Source organism: Zootoca vivipara, chromosome 10, assembly GCF_963506605.1.
Source record: "Zootoca vivipara chromosome 10, rZooViv1.1, whole genome shotgun sequence".
In the NCBI taxonomy this organism is placed as follows: Eukaryota; Metazoa; Chordata; class Lepidosauria; order Squamata; family Lacertidae; genus Zootoca; species Zootoca vivipara.
Window position 1 is genome coordinate 36,675,181 of NC_083285.1, and position 19,804 is coordinate 36,694,984.

The following is a 19,804-nucleotide window of genomic DNA, read 5'->3' on the forward strand; positions in this document are numbered from 1 at the left end:
GGAAGAATCCAGATTTGCATCCGTTAGGTGCGTATATGTTTACCACTATTACTTTCCCTTTGGGTGTATAAATTCTTACCCCTACCACCCTCCCTTCATCATCCTGAAATACCTTTTCTGATTTTAGATTCTCTTTTACATATGTTACTACTCCTCTTTTTTTCTTCTTTTTGTCGGCCGATATATGCTCTCTCCCCAATCGTTCATTCTTTAGAACCCTTTCATGTTTTCTTACCACATGTGTTTCCTGTAAACAAATCACATTCCAATCTCCTTTTTTTAATACATGTTCCACCCTATTCCTTTTCCTTTTGCAATTCAATCCATTTATATTCCATGACACAATATTTAGTTCCATAATTATTTGATGTTATTAATGTTATTGTTATTATATATATCTACATGTGTATCTGTCTATGTATGCGTTCAAATATTTTTCTGATAAGTTACTTCTCTTTCTCCAAAATAATTAACTTTATTATTTCAATAAGAAGAGTAAAAAAAAGGAGAAAAGAAAAAAGAAAACTCACTGCAAAAATTTCAAACATTCAATATTGTAGTCACCTCGTCCCCACCCTCTTAATAGAAGTTGCTTTCTATTACAAAATATGAATTTTTCCTTACAACTTGTTTCGATTTCAGCTCTCTTCCTCCTCCCCCTCTCCCCTTTCCACCAGTTCCCTTCCTGATCTCTCCAAGAAGGTTTCTACGTCTTCCACACTCTTTATCGTTTTTCTTCTCTCTTTAAATGTGAAAGTGAGACCTTCAGGAAATTCCCATACATACCAGATCCCCTTTCTTGTTAGGGCATCTGTCAGTCTTTTGTATTTTTGTCTCTTGAGTCTGAACCGTTTCGGAATCTCCTTAAAAATGGCAATACTCTTGCCTTCGATCACCAGGGGTTCCTGTTTCTTTCTTTGTAAGATTTTATCTTTTAGCAAGCCGGAGTTTAGAAATATCAAACAGTCACCGGGTCCTTTAAATTTCTTGGATCTGTCCCCTCTGACTCGGTATATTTTGTCCACATCTAACGTCAGCTCATCTTCTCCAACACCAAGCCATGCCGCCAATTCTTTGCATATCTTTTCATCGATCCTCTCACCTTGTCTTTCGGGAACGCCTCTCAAACGAAGAATTAACTCTTTCTGCCTCATTTCTACTAAGGCCAGTTGGTCTGCCAGCTCCTCTTGTGCCTTTAGCAGTTCTCTCCTCTCTTTATCATTCCTTTCTTGCATTCTTTTCAGGTCCTTGCTCTCTGTTGTCAATTTACCAATGTTGTCCTCTTGATTATTGACTTTGGTATTTAGCTCTTTCACTGCTTTTTCCATTTCCTTATTTTTACCAAAGAGTTCCTTGATTTGGCCAGTCAATTCTGAAATCACTTTGGAATTATTCTCTAGTTTGGCCTCAACAGAAGGACAGCAGAAAATACCACTGTCTTTTCAATTGGTTCTGGTATATACTACAGAAGCATGCTATTAGGCAGGTAACAAAATTTAATGCACATATAAATTGTTTCTGGGTAATGGACTGGATTAAAGCCAATAAACTAAATAAATTAAAACAGAAGATAGAATTTCAATGCTTTTGCTTTATTGCAAGCTTCACCTTTTGAAGAGTATGGCATAAATCCATGAATAAGGAACCAAACTAGCAATTGCTCTCACCTGCCTCCAACAATTCCTTGTAGGTTTCCACTTCTTCTTATTCTTCAACCATGTCCCAGCCCTGAGCAAAATAAAAAGGTGTGGATTCAAATTCTTGCCTAGCAGGTGTATGGGATCACCCCAAAATGGTTGTAAGGAAGAGAAGCAACTCCTCCAACTGGACCATCACCTTTAAAGACTGAGTAAGATACTGTCATCCCTGGTCTGTACTTCTGTTGTAAAATGAAAATCGTCATTAGCCCATGGTTCTCAATGCTCTAGGCCAGGCATCCCCAAACTTCGGCCCTCCAGATGTTTTGGACTACAATTCCCATCTTCCCCAACCACTGGTCCTGTTAGCTAGGAATCATGGGAGTTGTAGGCCAAAACATCTGGAGGGCCGCAGTTTGGGAATGCCTGCTCTAGGCCTTGGCAACTCTATGGTGAAAGCCAATTTCATTTTGTACCAGAACTGTATAAAATGGAGTTAAGAAGATAACTGCTGGGCTTCAAGAGCAACATTCCTGCAGCAACATTGCGTGGTTACATCAAGGAATTGCAATATAATTATTCTGATGTTATAGCATGGCTATATAACTTTCTTCAGCGTAAGCTAAACAGCATGCTGTCCCACAAACTAATTGTACCTTTGCATGGGCATGTACACACCCAACACCAATGTATATCCGGGGGGACTGAGCTATGAAGAGCCCGAACAAAATAAAGGTGACTGAAAAATCAACGCAGCCAAGTATTCCTGAAGTTTATTCTTGCCAAGCATTCCCGATGTTCTAATTGGAAAAGAGAGCCCATCCTGTGGCGGGGCTAGAAAACAGGTCTTCCTATGCTAAGTCTGAACTGAAAGCAGGAAGGAGAGAAATACTATGTTGAAATCCAAGTGCTAGTTTTTCTTCCAAGACCAAAGAAAGCAGCATGTAGAAGGCAGGCAGGGATACTTCTTCCCACCCCAACATAATAGTTGACACTGGCACACACAGCTAGACTTGCATGGGTGCCATTATGTAAAACCTGTTGGGATCTGAGTCTCAAAGTCTGTGCTGGCTCAAATGGAGGAAGGAGTGGCATGCAGCACACTTCCTGAATTCTCAGAATTACTCATTTTCTGCCTGAATTCTCAGAATCACTGATTTCTTTAAAAACACAAAAACCAAGTTTTCATCAAACCATCAAAATATACATAATAACCTTAAGCCAATATGCACTAAAGCAAATACAAAAATACGAACATACAATTTCCCCACCCCATAATATCCCATTTTTAGGCAAACATAAGATTTCAATGGCCAGTTCAAGGCTGGAAATAATTCTGAAAATAATTCCAGATATAAACAAATGCAGCCATAGCCTGGGAACCCCATCTTTCATCCATGTGATAGATAGGCATAGAGTTAGTTAGTTGCTTTCTGTTTCAGAACAAACTTGTGTGTTAAATTTGTAGTTAAGAATAAAGAATTCTTTTAAGGTGGGGAAACAGATTGAGAATTGCTTACTGAAGAGTATCCAGAGAGTTCAAAATACAGCAGGGAAATAAATACTACAAGCACATTGGAAATGGCAATGTTGCAGGATAATTTTTTGTTAGGACCACAGCAGGGGAGGAACGGGTTAGACTCACACCCTGCAACTGCTATGCCTGCGATGACCCCAATTATCAGCCCCTCTATTTGCATTTTTTACAATTTGCATGTAAAGGCAAAGATGTATTTTTAAATATTGCATCTAGTCTGGCCTTCAGTATAAGGCAAATTCATGTGTTCATGCTACCAATTTAATTGGCATATTTTTCAGGGGGGGGGACGGACCCAGTAAAGTTGTCTTTTTATTTGTCATATTCTGCTATGCCACTTTGGTTACAAAAAAAATTCTTGCTTAAGTGAGAAAATATGTGAAGAGCCTCAGCAATACTGCAGCAGAAAAGGGTCTCAAGTACAAGCATGCATATTCTCTTTTCAGTAAGGAGTCGGAAAAGGTTTGCATTTGTGCAGTGCTTTTTTCCTGGGGGGATGCAGGGATACGCATACCCCTAAACATTTTGTGAATCTAAGTTTGGCCTCATTGAGGGGCAGTATTTCAATATGTGTTGGAAAATGAGAGTACCCCTAAACATTTTTTATATATATAAAAAAGCACTGCATTTATGTGTTGCTTTGTATTCTCCCTCTCAAGGATCTCAAGTCTGGTCCCCTGTAGTCCAAATTCAACACACTGTTAATTATGTAACATTGTCTTCCATTTGTCAGAAAACATATTACACCTTCCCATAACTTATTGAATGTAACCCTGTTCTCCGAATCTTCATTTTTGCAACGAGGAGGGCAAACTTCAATTTGGGGCACAAGAGGAAACGTGTTTTAAACTTTTACTCTCATACAGTCTGTAACTCATTGCTAGAAGGCATTTACCAGTTTGACAGTACAAGCCTAACTGAATTTATTCAGAAAAAAGCCTGAGTTCAATGTGGCAACATCAGGCACACCTCTTGGTACTCACCAAGGCCTCCTGACCCTAACCAATACCTGTATTCAAATTGAGGGTTGTTGGTTTTTTTGCTTTGTGGGTTGGGAAATCACCTATATTCTGGTGTATAAGACGACTGGGTGTATAAGACGACCCCCAACTTTTCCAGTTAAAATATAGAGTTTGGGATATACTCGCCGTATAAGAAATACGACCCGGCGTATAAGAAAACCCCCGACTTTTGAGAAGATTTTCCTGGGTTAAAAAGTAGTCTTATACGCAGGAATATACAGTATTTTGTTTTGGGTCTGTGTATACCGTGTTTCTCATATTATAAGACATGTCTTATATTTATTTTTTCCTCAAAAAAACACACTATGGCTTATTTTCAAGGGATGTCTTATTTTTTCCTCCTCCTCCTGCCGCGGCCGGCATTGCTGCTGCGCCTATCACTATGTCTTATTTTCGGGGTATGGCTTATATTCCTTGAATGCTTAAAAATCCTGCTATGGCTTATTTTATGGGTATGTCTTAAAATATGAGAAACAGGGTATTTGTTTCAGGTACATATGTGTTTGGCTTACAGGTTTGTTTTCTTTTTATCGGTGTGTGTGTGTGTGTGATTCTGAGCATTACAAGTTTTTCTTTCTCTGCCAGATGGGTATATTGCTGTGTCCGTCTACAGTTTAATTGGATTTCCAAATGTGCCCCTGGGCCCCTCCAAAATTGGAGACCCCTGCCCTAGCAAGTGTGGTTAAGATTGCAGCCAGGCTTCCATCAAATCACTCACCAGGGCCCTTGCTGCACTGGCCACACCCTTCAGAAGGTGTGGAGAGGGAGGGAATCAAACCAGTCTCTCTGTAGGTTAGAAAATGATTGTTCAGTTATCTTATCTACGTTAATAGACTGGAGTCAAGAACGCAGGTTAAAAACAAGACTGCGAGAATGGGAGGTGGAGCTTGATTCACTTTTAGTCTGCAATCCTTGCAGTCACTGAGAAATCTCAGAACTGAAAGTTGTTTTCTAATCTGGAAGGGTCTAGGACAGGGTGGATAAAAACAATTTTAAAAAAAACTTTTTTTAAAAAAAAAAATATTATTCCAAAAATGAAACCTTCATCTGGTTGTAAATATTAAGATTATACCAGCAAGTTTGAGTCTTTCTGTAAAAATAATAATAATAATTAAATCAAGTCTTACTGACTAGTGATTTAAATCATGATTTAAATTGATTTGATTTAAATCAAATCCACCCTGGTCTAGGATCAATAAAGAAATAAAAACAAATGAAAAAGTCGGGCAAATAATCCAATTGCACACTTTTTTTTTCTTTGGCAGGGATTCCAACTTCAGGTTACCTATTTAAATGATACCACTTTTTTTTTGTAAGATCCAAACAAAAGACAAAAGACAGATTTCAGCTGCCTGATGAAAAACCTCTGATATACAGTAGTTTAATGTATTTTACTGGTTGAGCCAATGCATTCACAAGTCAGCACCATTGAGTTCACTAGAGCTTACTCCCAGGTTAAGTATGCACCGTACGGCACTCATGCCCCCCAAAATTCATATTTAAGATACCAAATGATTTCTTGTTGAAACACTGCCGTCACTTCCTTCATTTTCGTACCAAATTTCTTACAGACTACATCTTACTAGCAAAAAAAATATTAAAAAATCTTCATTTCCCCACATTTTGAGGTTTACATAAGAATACAGCTAGATCAGGCCAAAGGCCCATCTAGCCCAGCATCTTTGTCCTCAAAGGAGTCAAGCAGATGCCTGGATAAAGCCCCTAAGCAGGACCTGAGTGCAGCAGCAGTCTCCCTATTTGATTCCCATAAACTAGTGTTCAGAGGCATACTGCCTCTGACAGTGGAGGTAGATAGAACGTAGCCCTCTTGGCTAGTAGTCATTGACAGCCTTAAAGATAAAGGTAAAGGGACTCCTGACCACAAGGTCCAGTTGTGACCGACTCTGGGGTTGCGGCGCTCATCTCGTGTTATTGGCCAAGGGAGCCGGCATACAGCTTCCAGGTCATGTGGCCAGCATGACTAAGCCGCTTCTGGCGAACCAGAGCATAATAAAAGAATAGGCAATTAATTAATTAATCTACTTGCCAAAATGCAATAACTGTAATGAGTCTTTTGTCTGTAATTAAATCCGAGGGAGAGTAACTTCCTCTGTATTTTTATATTATTACTTGCCCCATAATCCTTTGGAAATCCATGTTTGGTGACCCCATATTTCTCTTTTCAGCAGCAAGCTGAAAAGGTTTCTTGAAAATTCCAACAAAGTATCATGAGAAAGCAATTTAGCAGCAGAGAAAGTCTAAAGATGTTGTTTATATCTTTAAAAAATTAACAAACAAAAACTGGATGAAGTCACATAACCACAAATACTTAATAAAGATGTATTTGTCTCAGAATACATTGCAGAATTTTTTCAGGGTGAATCAGATGGGCTTAAGGAATTTTTTTCAAGTCTAAAACTAGGCCACATTAAATGAAACTGTCTTCCACAACAGATTTGTTCCCAACTGTTTAAAAAAACCCATGGACCTGTTCTGCTGACATTAATTCTAGTACGTACAAGACAGACCAAAAATGTAGGCAGTACCTTAGGAATATTTACAGAGTTGTTGTCCTCCAGAAGGGAAACTAAAACTAGAGTTATTAAGTTATCCAATGTCAATAAATTATAGCTTAACTATAAGGTATATCAGTCTCATAATTGTATACTTAAGTAGCAACACGTTTTAACATGTGCATATATCTCAGAAGGTGTTTACTACACATGATTTGATAATAATGCTTAGTCCTATGTAATTTACTCAGAGGTAAGTTCAGAGTTCATAAGGTAAGCTCATTAAATAAGTTCATGGTTCACAAGGAACTAGGCACAGGATTGGAGCCCAAATTTGAAGACAACAAAGTAGTAAATAGGAGTCCAATGCATTGAAAATGTACTTTTAACCAGCTAGTGCTAGAAATAAGGTACCCATGGGAAAAGTGCTCTAAAGAGATATGCTTGCAAATTACTTTTCTCAACTCAGTCAAAAGCAACAGATTTTAATATAGCATTAGAATTAGAAACATGGAAATCTACAGTGCTGTTTTTTACTTTGCCTCCATAGCCATCTTGAACTGGACAAATAGCCAGTTACATATTACTCTCTATAGGATGTGTTCAGGAAATGAATTAACACCTACAAATTTTTAAACCCATATAAACCAGATCCTGAGCATGTTTACTTAGACACAAGTTCCAATGGGAATTGCTTCCTAGAAAGTAAGGCAAGAACCATGGGAAACTCCAATTATTTGAAGTAAACGTAGGGGGAATCAAAGTCCTGCCTATTCATAACAATTGCTTACAACAGACAGATACAACGTAGTTCGAAGCACACATAAATATTTTACTTATTTATCTAGGAAACTTGCCTTTTCAACATAACAATTCAAAAAGGAGAACAAAAATGAAAGCAGGATACAATCTAAAAACAACAAACCTATCTGAAGAAAATAATAAGTGGGAATGCAATACAACAACCAAGAAAACCGATCAGGTATGTTAACCATAAAATACCTATCAAACTGAACAAGTCTCTGAGGCCCATTTAAAGGAGCCACAGTCCTAAAATCTGGTAAATGGTCTTTCTTGAGGCCATTGGCTCAAACAATCTGAGAGCCATTCCTGAGAAAGAGCTCTCTCTGGCAGCCACTAACCCTGACAGGCAATAGCACTCTAAGATGATTATATCTGTGCTAAAAAGGAGGCAGGTACACATGAAAAAAGATACTCTTCCTCAAGTACCCTAGTCCCAGATCACCAAGAGTTTTAAGGGTGCAATCATAAACACTTTTAATTAGGGAGTAAACCTCTCAAAGACAGTGGGACTTACTTCTAAGTAAACATGGAAAGTACTGAATTGTGAAGTTAAGAATCAAATGCAGATCAGTGGAACTCACACAGAATTGGCATTATATGGCCCTAAATCCCAAAATTAGCCTGGGTGCTGCATTTTTAAAAGGTATGAACCCACTTCTTTCATAATTTTCTCAGCTTTAGCAATTCTCAGCTTTAGTAATAAATATGAAAAGATTTTATCTTTGTACTGTATTTCCATGTAACAATTTGTCTTGCAGCAGATGGGTTTTATGTTGATAGATAAAAATGTTTCCATTGTTATGCTGTTTTACTCCCTCCATGGGGCTTCTTTATTTGTAATTGTCTAATTTAAATTGCTCGGAAAGGGTAGGGTTTATGCTTTATAAGTAAAATAAAAATCAAATGTAATTCAAGGTTAGCATTACATGGGCTTCACCCTCCTGAGGAGGGAAAGATGTAAAGCATGACGAACACCCTGGATTTTCTATTACAAAAAAATAATAATACAGTGGAACCAAATGCTTAACATATGACATGGCCCTAAGTCTGAACCATGTATTTACAACCATTCAGAGCTGCAGTTTAAGGCTGCAATTCTACACACAACTTGGGAGAGAGTATCTTTCATCTTTTATGTTGTGAACCGCCCTAAGATCTACACATACAGGGCTATATATAAAAATTTAATAAATAATAAATAGTAATAATCTCACTGGGACCAAATTCCACATAAACATGACTGGGGCTTGCTTGGGATAACATGCCACACATTCATAAATGAATTCCATACCTATCTCTATCACAGTAACTTTTTGTGTTGTTTTCCTGCTGCCACAAAAGTTAAAGAAAAAGCTTTAAGCACACCATTGTTTTATTTTCAGTGCCTAAGGGCATTATCTTACTATAGCTTTATTTATTTATTTTTTTATTATTATTATTATTATTATTATTATTATTATTATTATTATTATTATTATTATATCATCATTCTGTGGTCAATAGTAATTTATAGAGTACAGTAGAACTCTCATTAACAATATTTCACTGCATTCAGTACCAACTAGTAAAACAGGTTCCTTGTCTTTTACAGGTTCTAAACCACCACAAGCAGATGCCAAAGGGTTTTTCTTAATACTGTACACGTCCTTAAAGGAAACAGTGATGGTGTGTTTGTAGAAACCTGTTTTCACTGTCCATGCATATCATGCAGTATCAAGCCCAATGCCAATTACATGGGGGAATTATCCAACAAGAGAGAAACAAATTGCCTTCATTCCATGGGCTTTACTAAACTTGGTGAGGTGGTGGAATAATGCTTGGTTATTCACAGTCTTTACGGGCAATTTCATTTTGTTCACTAAGAAGAATGGATCAGTTGTTTCCTTAGCTACTTTGCAACCAAATCCTATGTTTATTTGGAATGAAGCCCCACTGTGTTCAACAGGATTTATTTACAAGTGAATGAATGTACTGTACAGGAAATAAATCATTAGAAATGGTTATAGGTTTTTCCCAGTACAAACTCATTGGCACACAATGCCCATTCCTTCTGGGGGAAACAAGCAGATCTAAAACGGCTAGTTTACCACATTTTGAAGGAATGCATATTACCTAATCGACCATTAACAACAACGATTTCGTTGCCTCTTAGCCGCTACCTCTGGGCCACTGCACACTTTCAAGCAGAAAGCACCACCGACCGATCACGTGTCACAATCGCACACACGTACTCAGCGAAGGCAGTGTACACGCAACGGGAAGCTGCGCAGCGCAGCCAATGGTGGCTTACCAGAGTACGTACACGCGTCTGCCACGTACACACAGAACAGATTCGCGCCATCAACACGCTGGTTCGGCATAGCTCCCCGCGATGAAGGAAAGGTTACATATCTCCAGCCAGCCCAACCGGTTTCGTACGACACATTTCATAGAATCATCAGAGTTGGAAGGGACTCCCAAAGTGATCTAGTCCAACCCTCTGCAATACAGCCGTCACCGGGTGGTCTCGAACCACCAACCTTCTGGTTAACAGCCAGATGCACAAACCCATTGGGCCACTGGCACGTTTCTCCGTCCAGCTCTCTTTCAAAACACAGACACCAGAATCTCTCTGACAACAACAACAAAAGCTGCAGCATCGACTCTTTTCCATTGGCAACCTGTCAGTTGGAAGAAATGGCTGCTTCCTAGTGATTGCAAAAAAAAAAAACCTTTTCAGGGGCGGGCGGGCAGGCGAGGCTGTTATTCAGGGCGACAGGCGCTTATGTTTTGTTTTTGCAACCGCACCACTTCCCTCCCACTCCTATTGTGAGGAGAGCGAGAAAGGAGCGGCGGCCGCTATCGCTGCAGCTGCTAGACGAGCTCCATTGAAAGCCGAGGCGCGGGAGCCGGGCTGTCACGTGACGCGGTTCCTGGAAAGTTCTTGGAAAGCGGCCTTTGCATTTTTACCATTCGAGGGAGGGAGGGAGCGAAGGAAGGCGGCGCAGGAGACGGGCAAGGAGCGGAGCACCCACGACGCGCCTCCTTGTTTTGAAGTTTGCGAGGTGCCGTCGAGCTGAGAAGCCATGCAGGACCCCCCCTCCCTTTCGTTGAAAGCTGCCGGCCCCAATTCCTACAGAGCAAATAAATAAGATGCAGCGAGTCCGGTGTGTGTGTGTGTGTGTGTTTGAAGCGTTCCCCACGTGCATTCTGTACTCTTCGTTATGCCTGCCTCTCTCCCCCCCCCCTCTCGTCACCCCTACCCGGCGGCTGGGTTGGCGGTATGAGTGCGCGCGCGCGCCAGCGAGAAAATCCCTCCAGCCCGCCGGGAATTGTTTGCTGGGCGTCACGGCGTCACATGCAGATTTCCTGCCCCTGGTAGTAACAGCCCTTTGCAGAGAAGAATAACCTGAGCTCGCCTGCTCCCGCTGCGAGACAGCCAGTCTTGCCGGGGGGGGGGGGGGAGAGACACACACACACACAGCCGCCGCTGCTGCTGCTGCTGGCCGATCCATCTCCGCCCAGCTAGCACCGCGCTTCTCCCTCTTGCAACAAAAGCGAGGCTGAGCGCGCTGGCGGGCGAGCGCCTGCGTTGGCCTCCCGCGTCCAAAAAACAAAGGCGAGCTCCTGCAAGCGCCTTCGGCCAGTCCGGGGAGGGAGAAGCGGAGCGGCCGAGCGGGGAATCCATTGCAGGCGGAGGAGGCGGAGGTAAGAGTTTGCCGGAGTGCGCGCGGCCCCCGGCTCGCCCCTGGGGCCGCCCACCGCGTGTTTCCTCGACAGCAGCCCGCGCGCCCGGCTGCCTGGAAAGCGAGGAGAAGGCGCTCCACCTTGAGGTCAGCCAGAGGGAGCCCGATCGTGCTGTCCCGGGTCTGGCCCAGGTGGAAACCGGCGAGGGGCCCTTGCCCACCTTCTCTAGTGGTTGCCCGAAGGCGGGAAAGCCTGTGAGGAAATCAGGGGGAAGCGGGGCGCACCTCTTTCGCTCCGTCTATTTGCAGCGGATGCTCTGCAAGCCTAGCGGGATTAAGCACGAGCGCTCCTAAGCGGCTGCCGGCTCTTTTTCTCTCCCGCAGGGTTGCAGGTTGCTGGCGGCCGGGATCCGGATGGGCTGGGGCAGCCGCCGGGGCCTCGGGGCCGGGGTACGGCGCTCCTAGCTTCCCCCCTCCCCCTCTCCCGCTCCCAAATCTCGAGCCCCCAAATGACCCTGCGCTCGGCCGAATCCTCGGATGTCACTGACAGGACTGGGGCCCAGTGGGAGGCTGCCGGAGCGGCGGCGGCGGCAGTGGCGGCGGAGCCTTCAGAGGAGGAGCGCCTGGAGTTAGCCATGCGGGAATTGAGGCTCGCAGGTAAGTCAGATTGGGAGCAAACGTGGCCTTGGCGGGCTGGAGGTCCCTCCGGGGTTGCTCCGTGGTGACCAAAGAAGAAAAGGCTGGGGGTTTCTCCTTTTGCTGCGGTCCCTGAACAGTGGCCAGATACAAATAGGGGACTTGTGCGGCATTGGGGACCAGAGGGTTTCCCCCCTCCTTCCCTGCCAGTGCCTTCGGGGCTGTAGCGTGGGAAGGGCTGGGAGGAAAAGCGGACATGGATCGGGTTCCCGAGAGGACGAGCGCGACATCTGCGCGCGTTCTGTAGGATCGGAAAAATGGGACGCGCAACTTCGGGGGCCGCTCGTCGGGGGAGGAAGAGCAAGAGCTTTCGATCGAGATGCGAGTCAAAAATATCCCGCAAGCCTGAATGCTCCCCCCTCCTCCCCCCTTTGCCATTGAGGAGGCTCCCTCGAAAGCTGCGTCGCGGTTTTCGTTCCGATCATTCACGATCTAAAATAATGAGCGGAGCAAAGTAGAAAATCACCCATCTTGTATAATGATCTTAGGGCGAGGCTTTGCGAAGGAGAAGAAAACGAAAAATCCGCACTCTCCCTTTCTAAGCGTTAAAGAAACTTATATAGTGGTGCGCCACAACTTCGTTGTGTCCCTGCTTTCACGTTTTGGATTGGGAGTCTTAGATACGTGTGAATTATTATGCGGGGTGTTGCGTATTAGGATAGCTTCAAGGATAACGATGCCTCTCAAAAGCTGTCTTTTAACTTAAATGGCAGCCTTCTCTGTGAATCGAGAGTCGCTGGAGACTTTCTGGGGAAACAGAACTGTGCCTTGAGCAGAAAACAGTTTAATTTCTTCAGTGTAGTTATGGAGCAGAATCTCTCACATGGACAGAATATTCTCTTAAAGTCTTTCAGCTTATTATGTCCAACATTTCTTCCAGGAAAGGCTTTTCAAGAGGGCAGTGATTAGAATTTTACTGCCTTGTCATGGGGATTTGTACGAACAAAGAGAACAGTTTTACTACAAAAGCTAGACAGCAAAATATTCTCTTTAGTTTTTTTAAAAAAAGATTGAAGATGTGGGAAGTTATTACCTGAAAGGGATGGTTTTCCCATCCCTGATTTGTTTTACCCAAGAATAAAGAAGAATATTTGGCTGTAAGTATGCCTGCATCTAAAGATTATACTGTACAGTATTGTGCTTTGCTGTTGTGCTCTCTGCATATAGTTTCAGGCATCAGAACTTTGTTGGGGTACTTTGGGGTTAAAGTTACTGTTAATCAAATAAGACACATTGCAGGATAGCACGAGCTTAAGTACTTCTGTCACTTATAGCACTTGAGCAGCCTAATTCTGTGCACACTGCTGACTCAAGTAAACCCCTCAGTCTTGAATGGGACTTATTCTCTACAGTAGAGACATGCAGGAGGAAAATTGCTCTTGTCCTTGAGACAGGCCACTTTCACTAAAAGTGAAAGACAGTGAGTTGTTCAAGGCCACCCAGTAAATGTTTGGTTCAGCAGTGACTGGAAAGGGGTGGGGGGGTCCTTCTAGTGGAATCTACTTGAGTCTCTTTGTTTTCTTCCTCTTATCAGGATGGTACTGGGGTAACTTGAGTGTTGTAGAAGCCAAGGAGAGATTACAAGATACGTCTGAAGGTTCTTTCTTGGTCAGAGACAGCTCGCACTCTGAGTACCTGCTTACTATTTCAGTGAAAACGTCAGTCGGACCTACCAACCTACGCATAGAATTTCAAGATGGCAAATTCCGACTGGATTCTATTATCTGTGTTCGGTCAAGGCTCCGGCAGTTTGACAGTGTGGTCCACCTGATTGAATATTACGTTCTTATGTGCAAGGACAGAAGAACTGCGTCTGAAATGCCTTCCAATGGAACAGTCCACCTGTATTTGAATAAACCTCTCTATCATTCAACTTCATCTCTACAGCACTGCTGTAGGGTAGCTATAAACAGATACACAAATGAGATCCAGGAACTTCCTTTGCCAACAAGACTGAAGGAATTCTTGAAAGAATATCAATATCGGATATAAATATATCATCTACTCTGCCTCGCTTTTTTGTAAAGATATGAATACAGTTTTATGAAATCAAAAGCCCTGTGCAGTCAGCTGCAAAAAAGTATTGTGTAAGGTCATTCTGATAATAGCCAAGGTAATCTTTATGTGTAGAAATGGCATGGGATGAGGTAGCTTGAACTCAGGATTCCACAGTCAAAACTTTGCAGCAGAGTAATCTCTGCTGTTTCTCCTGAATGGCCAGTCTCTTAAACCTCATTGAGAAAAGTGCCTGTGTTGCAGTGAGGTTGAGATGCAAGCAGTGAGGTTGAGAGGAAAGGTTTGTCATTCTTCCGCATTGATGCCTTCTTTTGGCTCTTAAAACCCTACTCCTTTATATTGGGGCAGTCCTGCATCTAAAAGTCAGGTCTACCAACCTATATCTCGTTTGGCTCTGCCACATTTGACTGGTTTTCTCTTTTGAGAACCATTGGGAGCAATCTTCCTGTACAACCGACAACAAACTAATTCAAGCATTCTGTTAGTGGTGTGGCTGTCTTTGAAAAATCACTTCTGTACGAAGAATGGGATTTGTGTGATTCATCACCAGTGATGTCATAGGCGTTACCTAACGCATGTCCCTGAGACTTGTGCAACCGCATTGCAAATAGCAATCTCGATCGATACAGTACCTTGTGGGAGATTCACATTTCCCAGTAGCAAAATACTGTAGTTTGAGAGCTGAGGTGCAAGTGTCTTCTCGCCAAAAGGTCTAAGGTGAGAGCAAACATCTGGATCCCATGCAGCAAATGACTTCCTAACTTTGCATTTATGGCACTCCAAACTTTTCAAAATTTCTGTAGGAGAACTTAGATACTGGGATATAAATTTCCAGATGAAAATAAACAACTGGCACAGAAGTTCTTGGTGGGGTGGCAGTTCTATAAGGAATGGGTTAACACTGATTTTAAGATGAACTTGAGGCTTCCTAAGATGCTGTCTCCTTGCAGCATTAATTGCAGCCTGCTCATTCAGTTAATAACTTGTACATTTTAGTTTATGGCTGAAAATCGGGACATTGTAGAACATAGTGGATATTTTACAACATAACACCAGAGTTTTGTTCATATTTACCCCCAAATGTTGACCTAGCAATGCTTTCTGATTCTGAATAACTTATGAAAACCTTCCGATTAGTTCTACTCATTTTTGCTCGGAAATAAGTGTTCTTGGGTTGCAGCCAAGTCTCATTTGGACTGTCCATGGAATAGACTTCTAAGCAGATGTGATTAGGATCAGTTTGTAAGACAGCTAATCACATTGAACCAGAATTAATGGACTCTGCTTACTTGTATATACCTACAATGATCTCCCTTCAACGTATGGGGACTGTACTACATTGAGTAATATAATTAAAATGGAACCTTATTTCAAATAAAGCTGAATTGAAAAAGCAAACCCTTCACTCTCTGTTACAAGGGCCCAGTGGATCATTTTTATATTAGTGTAGTATACCAAGGTTTTTGTTAGTGTGACAGAAAACTTCTTTTTCATTTTAGATCCACTTACTGCCTATAATAGGCCTCCCTTGAATGAGACACTATATAAGCCTAGACTGCGGCCTTGCAGTTGTGGTTTCCATGCCTGATCATGGATAGCAGCAATTATAACTTCCTTCTACAATGTAGAATTTTTTATTCTTATTTCCTTGATATGCAAGAAAGTTTGTGTGATCTAAAGATTGTGTTTTCAATGCCTTAGCTGTCAGATTTCAGATTGTATTAAATAAAGTAAACATAATTGCAGAGGCTGCATGTCCTCAATGTGTTTGGGTTATTCGGAAAGTATATTGTACAGCGCTTAAAAAAACATTCATTGCCTTCTTCCTTCATCTCCATTGAGAAATATGTAACAAAGAGAAATCTCATATCACATTTCGTACACGTTCATTCAAAAATTAGGTACCTAACATTGTGATTGGTGGTGTTTGTTTTAGTGTACTTTCTGTGCTCCACAATTTTTGTCTAATGTATTCCCACAACAACATTAAAGTTTAAAAGCACCCAATGTGTTATTGAATTCCCACAAGTGAAATACTACTACATATTAATACATGTAGTAGCATTCATAATTTGGCACCTATGAAGTTAAATAGAAGGGTGGTCAATCTTAAGACGGGTCTTGCTGGATCAGACCAAAGATCTATGTACTCCAGCATATTATTTTCCCCCAGTGGCCTGTCGGCTGCCTTTGGGAAGTCCACAAGTAAGGAAATAGATTTTTCTCAGTGGTGACCTAACATCTGGTATTCAGTGGCGTTCTGATGCTGAACCTGAAGGCTCCACCCATCTATCATGCTTGATAGTGATTTGTAAACCTACACTCTTGTCTATTAGAGCTGTCTGAACTAGTGGTCAGCACCACAACTTACAGCTGAATTCCATGAATTCATTATGCATTCTGTGAAGAACGAATTGCTCTTGTCTGTCCTGTCAGTCTGCTTGTTAGCCTGCACTTTGAACGTTGGTTTTATGAACGAAGGGGGAAGTATTTCTATCTGCTTTCTCTACACTAGGCATATTAGCTGCATACGACATTGTCTTGTAAAATCCTATGCAAGTTTACTCAGAAGTTCAATGGTACCCAACATCGCTTTAGGACTGAAGTTGGGGGCTCCTTGTATCTGTATTCTGCTTTCCCCCCTTTCTAGCTGAAGTTTGAATACCGTATGTCATGACGAGAAGAAGCAACAAAAACTCCGATCTCCTGAAGATTTCTCAGCCCTGCAACAGATAGTAAGACAAACTTTATTTTTTTAATTTTTTTACCCCAGCCCTCCAAAGCTTTAGTTTATCTGCAAGAGTTAGAGTAAGACCACACATTGAGTACACAAGCAGTCTTGGTCTTCCTTGGCTATGTATTTGTGGGGATAAATGTAGGTGATCCACAGAGATAATGAACAAGGGTGGCAGCAGTTTATGTGATTTGGCCAAATCTGTGCTCACTTGGTTCATACATTCCTTTGTTTTGGGCAGCTTTGTCAAGCAGAACCTTCTGTCTCTTGAATCAAGTAATGAGGGACTTGCAATGTCCTCAGGAACAAATTGCATGTTAACATGGTGCTCTGCCACCTCAAGGGACTAATGTGCTTCCTCCAACCCAGCTGCTATCTGAAATATATCCCTGTATCCACTACATCAGGCATCCCCAAACTTCGACCCTCCAGATGTTTTGAACTACAATTCCCATCTTCCCCGACTACTGGTCCTGTTAGCTAGGGATCATGGGAGTTGTAGGCCAAAACATCTGGAGGGCTGCAGTTTGGGGATGCCTGCACTACATGGTTCAAAAGGACTGGGGGGGGACTCACTTCTCACTGGGTGCTGAATATACAGCAGAGCAGGACGTTTTGTGTCTATTCTGGCTGAAGCCAAGGAAAGTGTAAAGGTCCTGGCTCTTGATGGGGGGCATTAATGGAGCTGGCAAATGTTAAAGCCTGATGATTGATGGTGCCGACACAAATACATGCATAGAGAATGCCAGTACCATTTGTTAGTGCAAGAAGTTGAGGAGAAGCGGAAGGACCATGCTACGATTCACAACAAAACATCTGTCTCACTTCCCTGTTCCTTCTCACAAACTGGGATAGGAGGTCTTCCATTCTTTTAGTATTGGTAACTCCAAACCATATCTACGTATTTTTGTTGTTGTTGCTGGTTCAGTTTAGCAAAGGGAAGAAACTAGCTTTCACCTTGGCCATAAGAGGTATAAGAGACTAGGCAAGTTAGATATGTTTCTAATGAACAAATTCAGAGACTCACATTTCACATTTTTTGTCTCCAAACTGGAATGCTGCTCAATAGCCAACTGAAAACCAACTTAGCCCTAACAGATTAAATTTGATGGTACAAGTTTATTTGGTTTTGTTTTCTTAAAAGAAGGGCAGCAACAAATTTTGACTCATGTACGGTAATAAGTCCTGCATACTTCCTTATTTTATAAAATTAAATGCTTTACCATTTCTTAAACCAGTGATGGGGAAGCTGATGCCCAGGGAGCAAATGTGCCACTGCAGGCCTCTTATGTCTGGACCTCAAGGCCACCGCTGTCCCTGGCCCAATTTGCATCAAGTGTTTTTGCCTGGGTGGAATGTGTCCTTAAGTTCCGATAATGCCTTTTGCTTGACTGTGTGGAAGGTAGAGAGAGGTGTGTGAAAGCATATTGTTGCACCACCCCAATCTCCGAGCGGTGTAAGATTCTAGGGATTCCAGGCACTTACGCTGGGTTTCATGTTTCCTTTTGGAAATGAAGCACAGCGGGGACTGTGGTGTCCTTAGGATAGATGACTTATTTACACATATATACATCCTGAGCCTACAATGAAGGGGTTCACAGCATCAACACCCCAAAGAGGTCTTGCTTCTCCCAAAGCCACAGCCGTGGATTCAAACAGAAATAAACCATTGTGCTCTGACCCTCTCTCCAGCTTTATGCCGTTAACCGCCTTGCTGAATCCAGGGATTCGATGTCTGGCTTGATTAAATTCTAGCACTTACTGGGTCCAGGAATTTAGGGGAATCTGGCACCCCAAAACTCATAACTATATATAGAAAGTAGCCTGCTGTACAAAGATAAAATTGACATTTTTTTTTGCTCCATTCACTTTTGACTCTATCTGGGCATGTGCTCCCAGATGGTTGTCCAGAAAGTAATGCAGCCGTCAGGCTGAAAAAAGATTCCACATTCCAGTCTTAAATTAACCATGCAATTTATTTATTTATTTGATGTGTCGAACCTCTTGCTATTTTTAGTGGAATTTGAAGACATTGGCGTTCATTCTCTAGCATTAGTCATCCGTGTTCGAAAGATAACAGTATTTTGAGAATACGTTATTACTTTGTCTCCGGTTTTGGCTGGCAAATCCTGTGCTCCAATCCCAAATATGCAATATACAATTGTAGAATTTATTCCAACACAATGTGTTTGGAATCAAAGTTTATTTTCCCAAGGTCATAAGACTTATCCAATAGATATCCTATTTTGTTACCTGCTAGATAAAAACAGCACTGATCAGCTTGTTCATGTACATATATTGAGTGGTACTTAAAGCATGTTTAAGGAACTTTTTAAAAAATGGATAATTATTTCAACATGTATACACTTTTTGTGTACGATTTTGTTTATCACCATTTAAAAATTTTTCTTTATAATCCTAAATGCTTTACCATTTCTTAAACCAGTAAGTAAAACTACCACATCATACACACTGATCTGAAGCTTAGGGATTCATTGAGTCCTAATTTGCTTAGGAAGTTAATGGCTAAATCAGAATTTGATGTGATGTTTAATTTCGTTCCTTTCCCCACAGTTTATGAAAATCCTGTATTGTCAGTTGGTCACCCCATTTCTGAACAGCTGTGGTGAACATTATATACCAGTATTGTACTTCCTTCTTGGCAGGCTATCAAGTTCTGGGTCATTCAGATGTTATGAAGAAGTGCAATGTATTTAGTTTGGAATCAAAGCTGTTTGTGCTGACATCTACCTACCCTGTTCACAATATTCACCCATGCCTGGTCAAATGAGAACATGGTAGCTAAAAACCTCAGGGGACTCAGCTCCCAATCAAGTTTTTTTGGAAACAATAAATGGATTTCCATGAGGAGACTTGGGAGCCATTATTTAACTCACCAGATCCTTTGTTTCCCAGTAACTACTACATATTTGTTTTAAATCATGTTTCAGCATACAACGTGAGAGTTTTTAAGAATGATAGGTGGCCAACAAACATTGAGTCCTTAAACAGGGCTTGGCGTGAAAGGCAAATCTCCAGGTTTAAATGAGGTGGCTTGGCACCAAACGGTGTTGAAGAAAACAGTGTGACTCGATCCACACCAACACATCCAACACACATGACTCCTCCTCAAAGAAGCCTGGGGAAACTGCAGTTCTGTGAGTGGGAAACAACAGTTCC

General features: G+C 41.8%; 2 protein-coding genes across 2 annotated transcripts; one reads left to right on the forward strand and one right to left on the reverse strand.

The window, feature by feature from the left end:
* Nucleotides 1-638: 638 nt before the first annotated feature.
* On the reverse strand, nucleotides 639-10,587 carry LOC132592736 (uncharacterized). The gene is made up of 2 exons (XM_060279430.1): nucleotides 9,804-10,587; nucleotides 639-1,728 (listed from the first exon to the last, which is right to left on the reverse strand). The coding sequence occupies exon 2, from the start codon at nucleotides 1,326-1,328 to the stop codon at nucleotides 639-641; it is 690 nt and encodes a 229-aa protein (XP_060135413.1). The 5' UTR covers nucleotides 1,329-1,728; nucleotides 9,804-10,587.
* Nucleotides 10,588-10,747: 160 nt separating this feature from the next.
* Nucleotides 10,748-18,219, forward strand: SOCS2 (suppressor of cytokine signaling 2). The gene is made up of 3 exons (XM_035128542.2): nucleotides 10,748-11,200; nucleotides 11,563-11,835; nucleotides 13,409-18,219. Exons 2-3 carry the CDS (start codon nucleotides 11,688-11,690, stop codon nucleotides 13,864-13,866), a joined length of 606 nt encoding a protein of 201 aa, XP_034984433.1. The 5' UTR covers nucleotides 10,748-11,200; nucleotides 11,563-11,687; the 3' UTR covers nucleotides 13,867-18,219.
* Nucleotides 18,220-19,804: the final 1,585 nt, after the last annotated feature.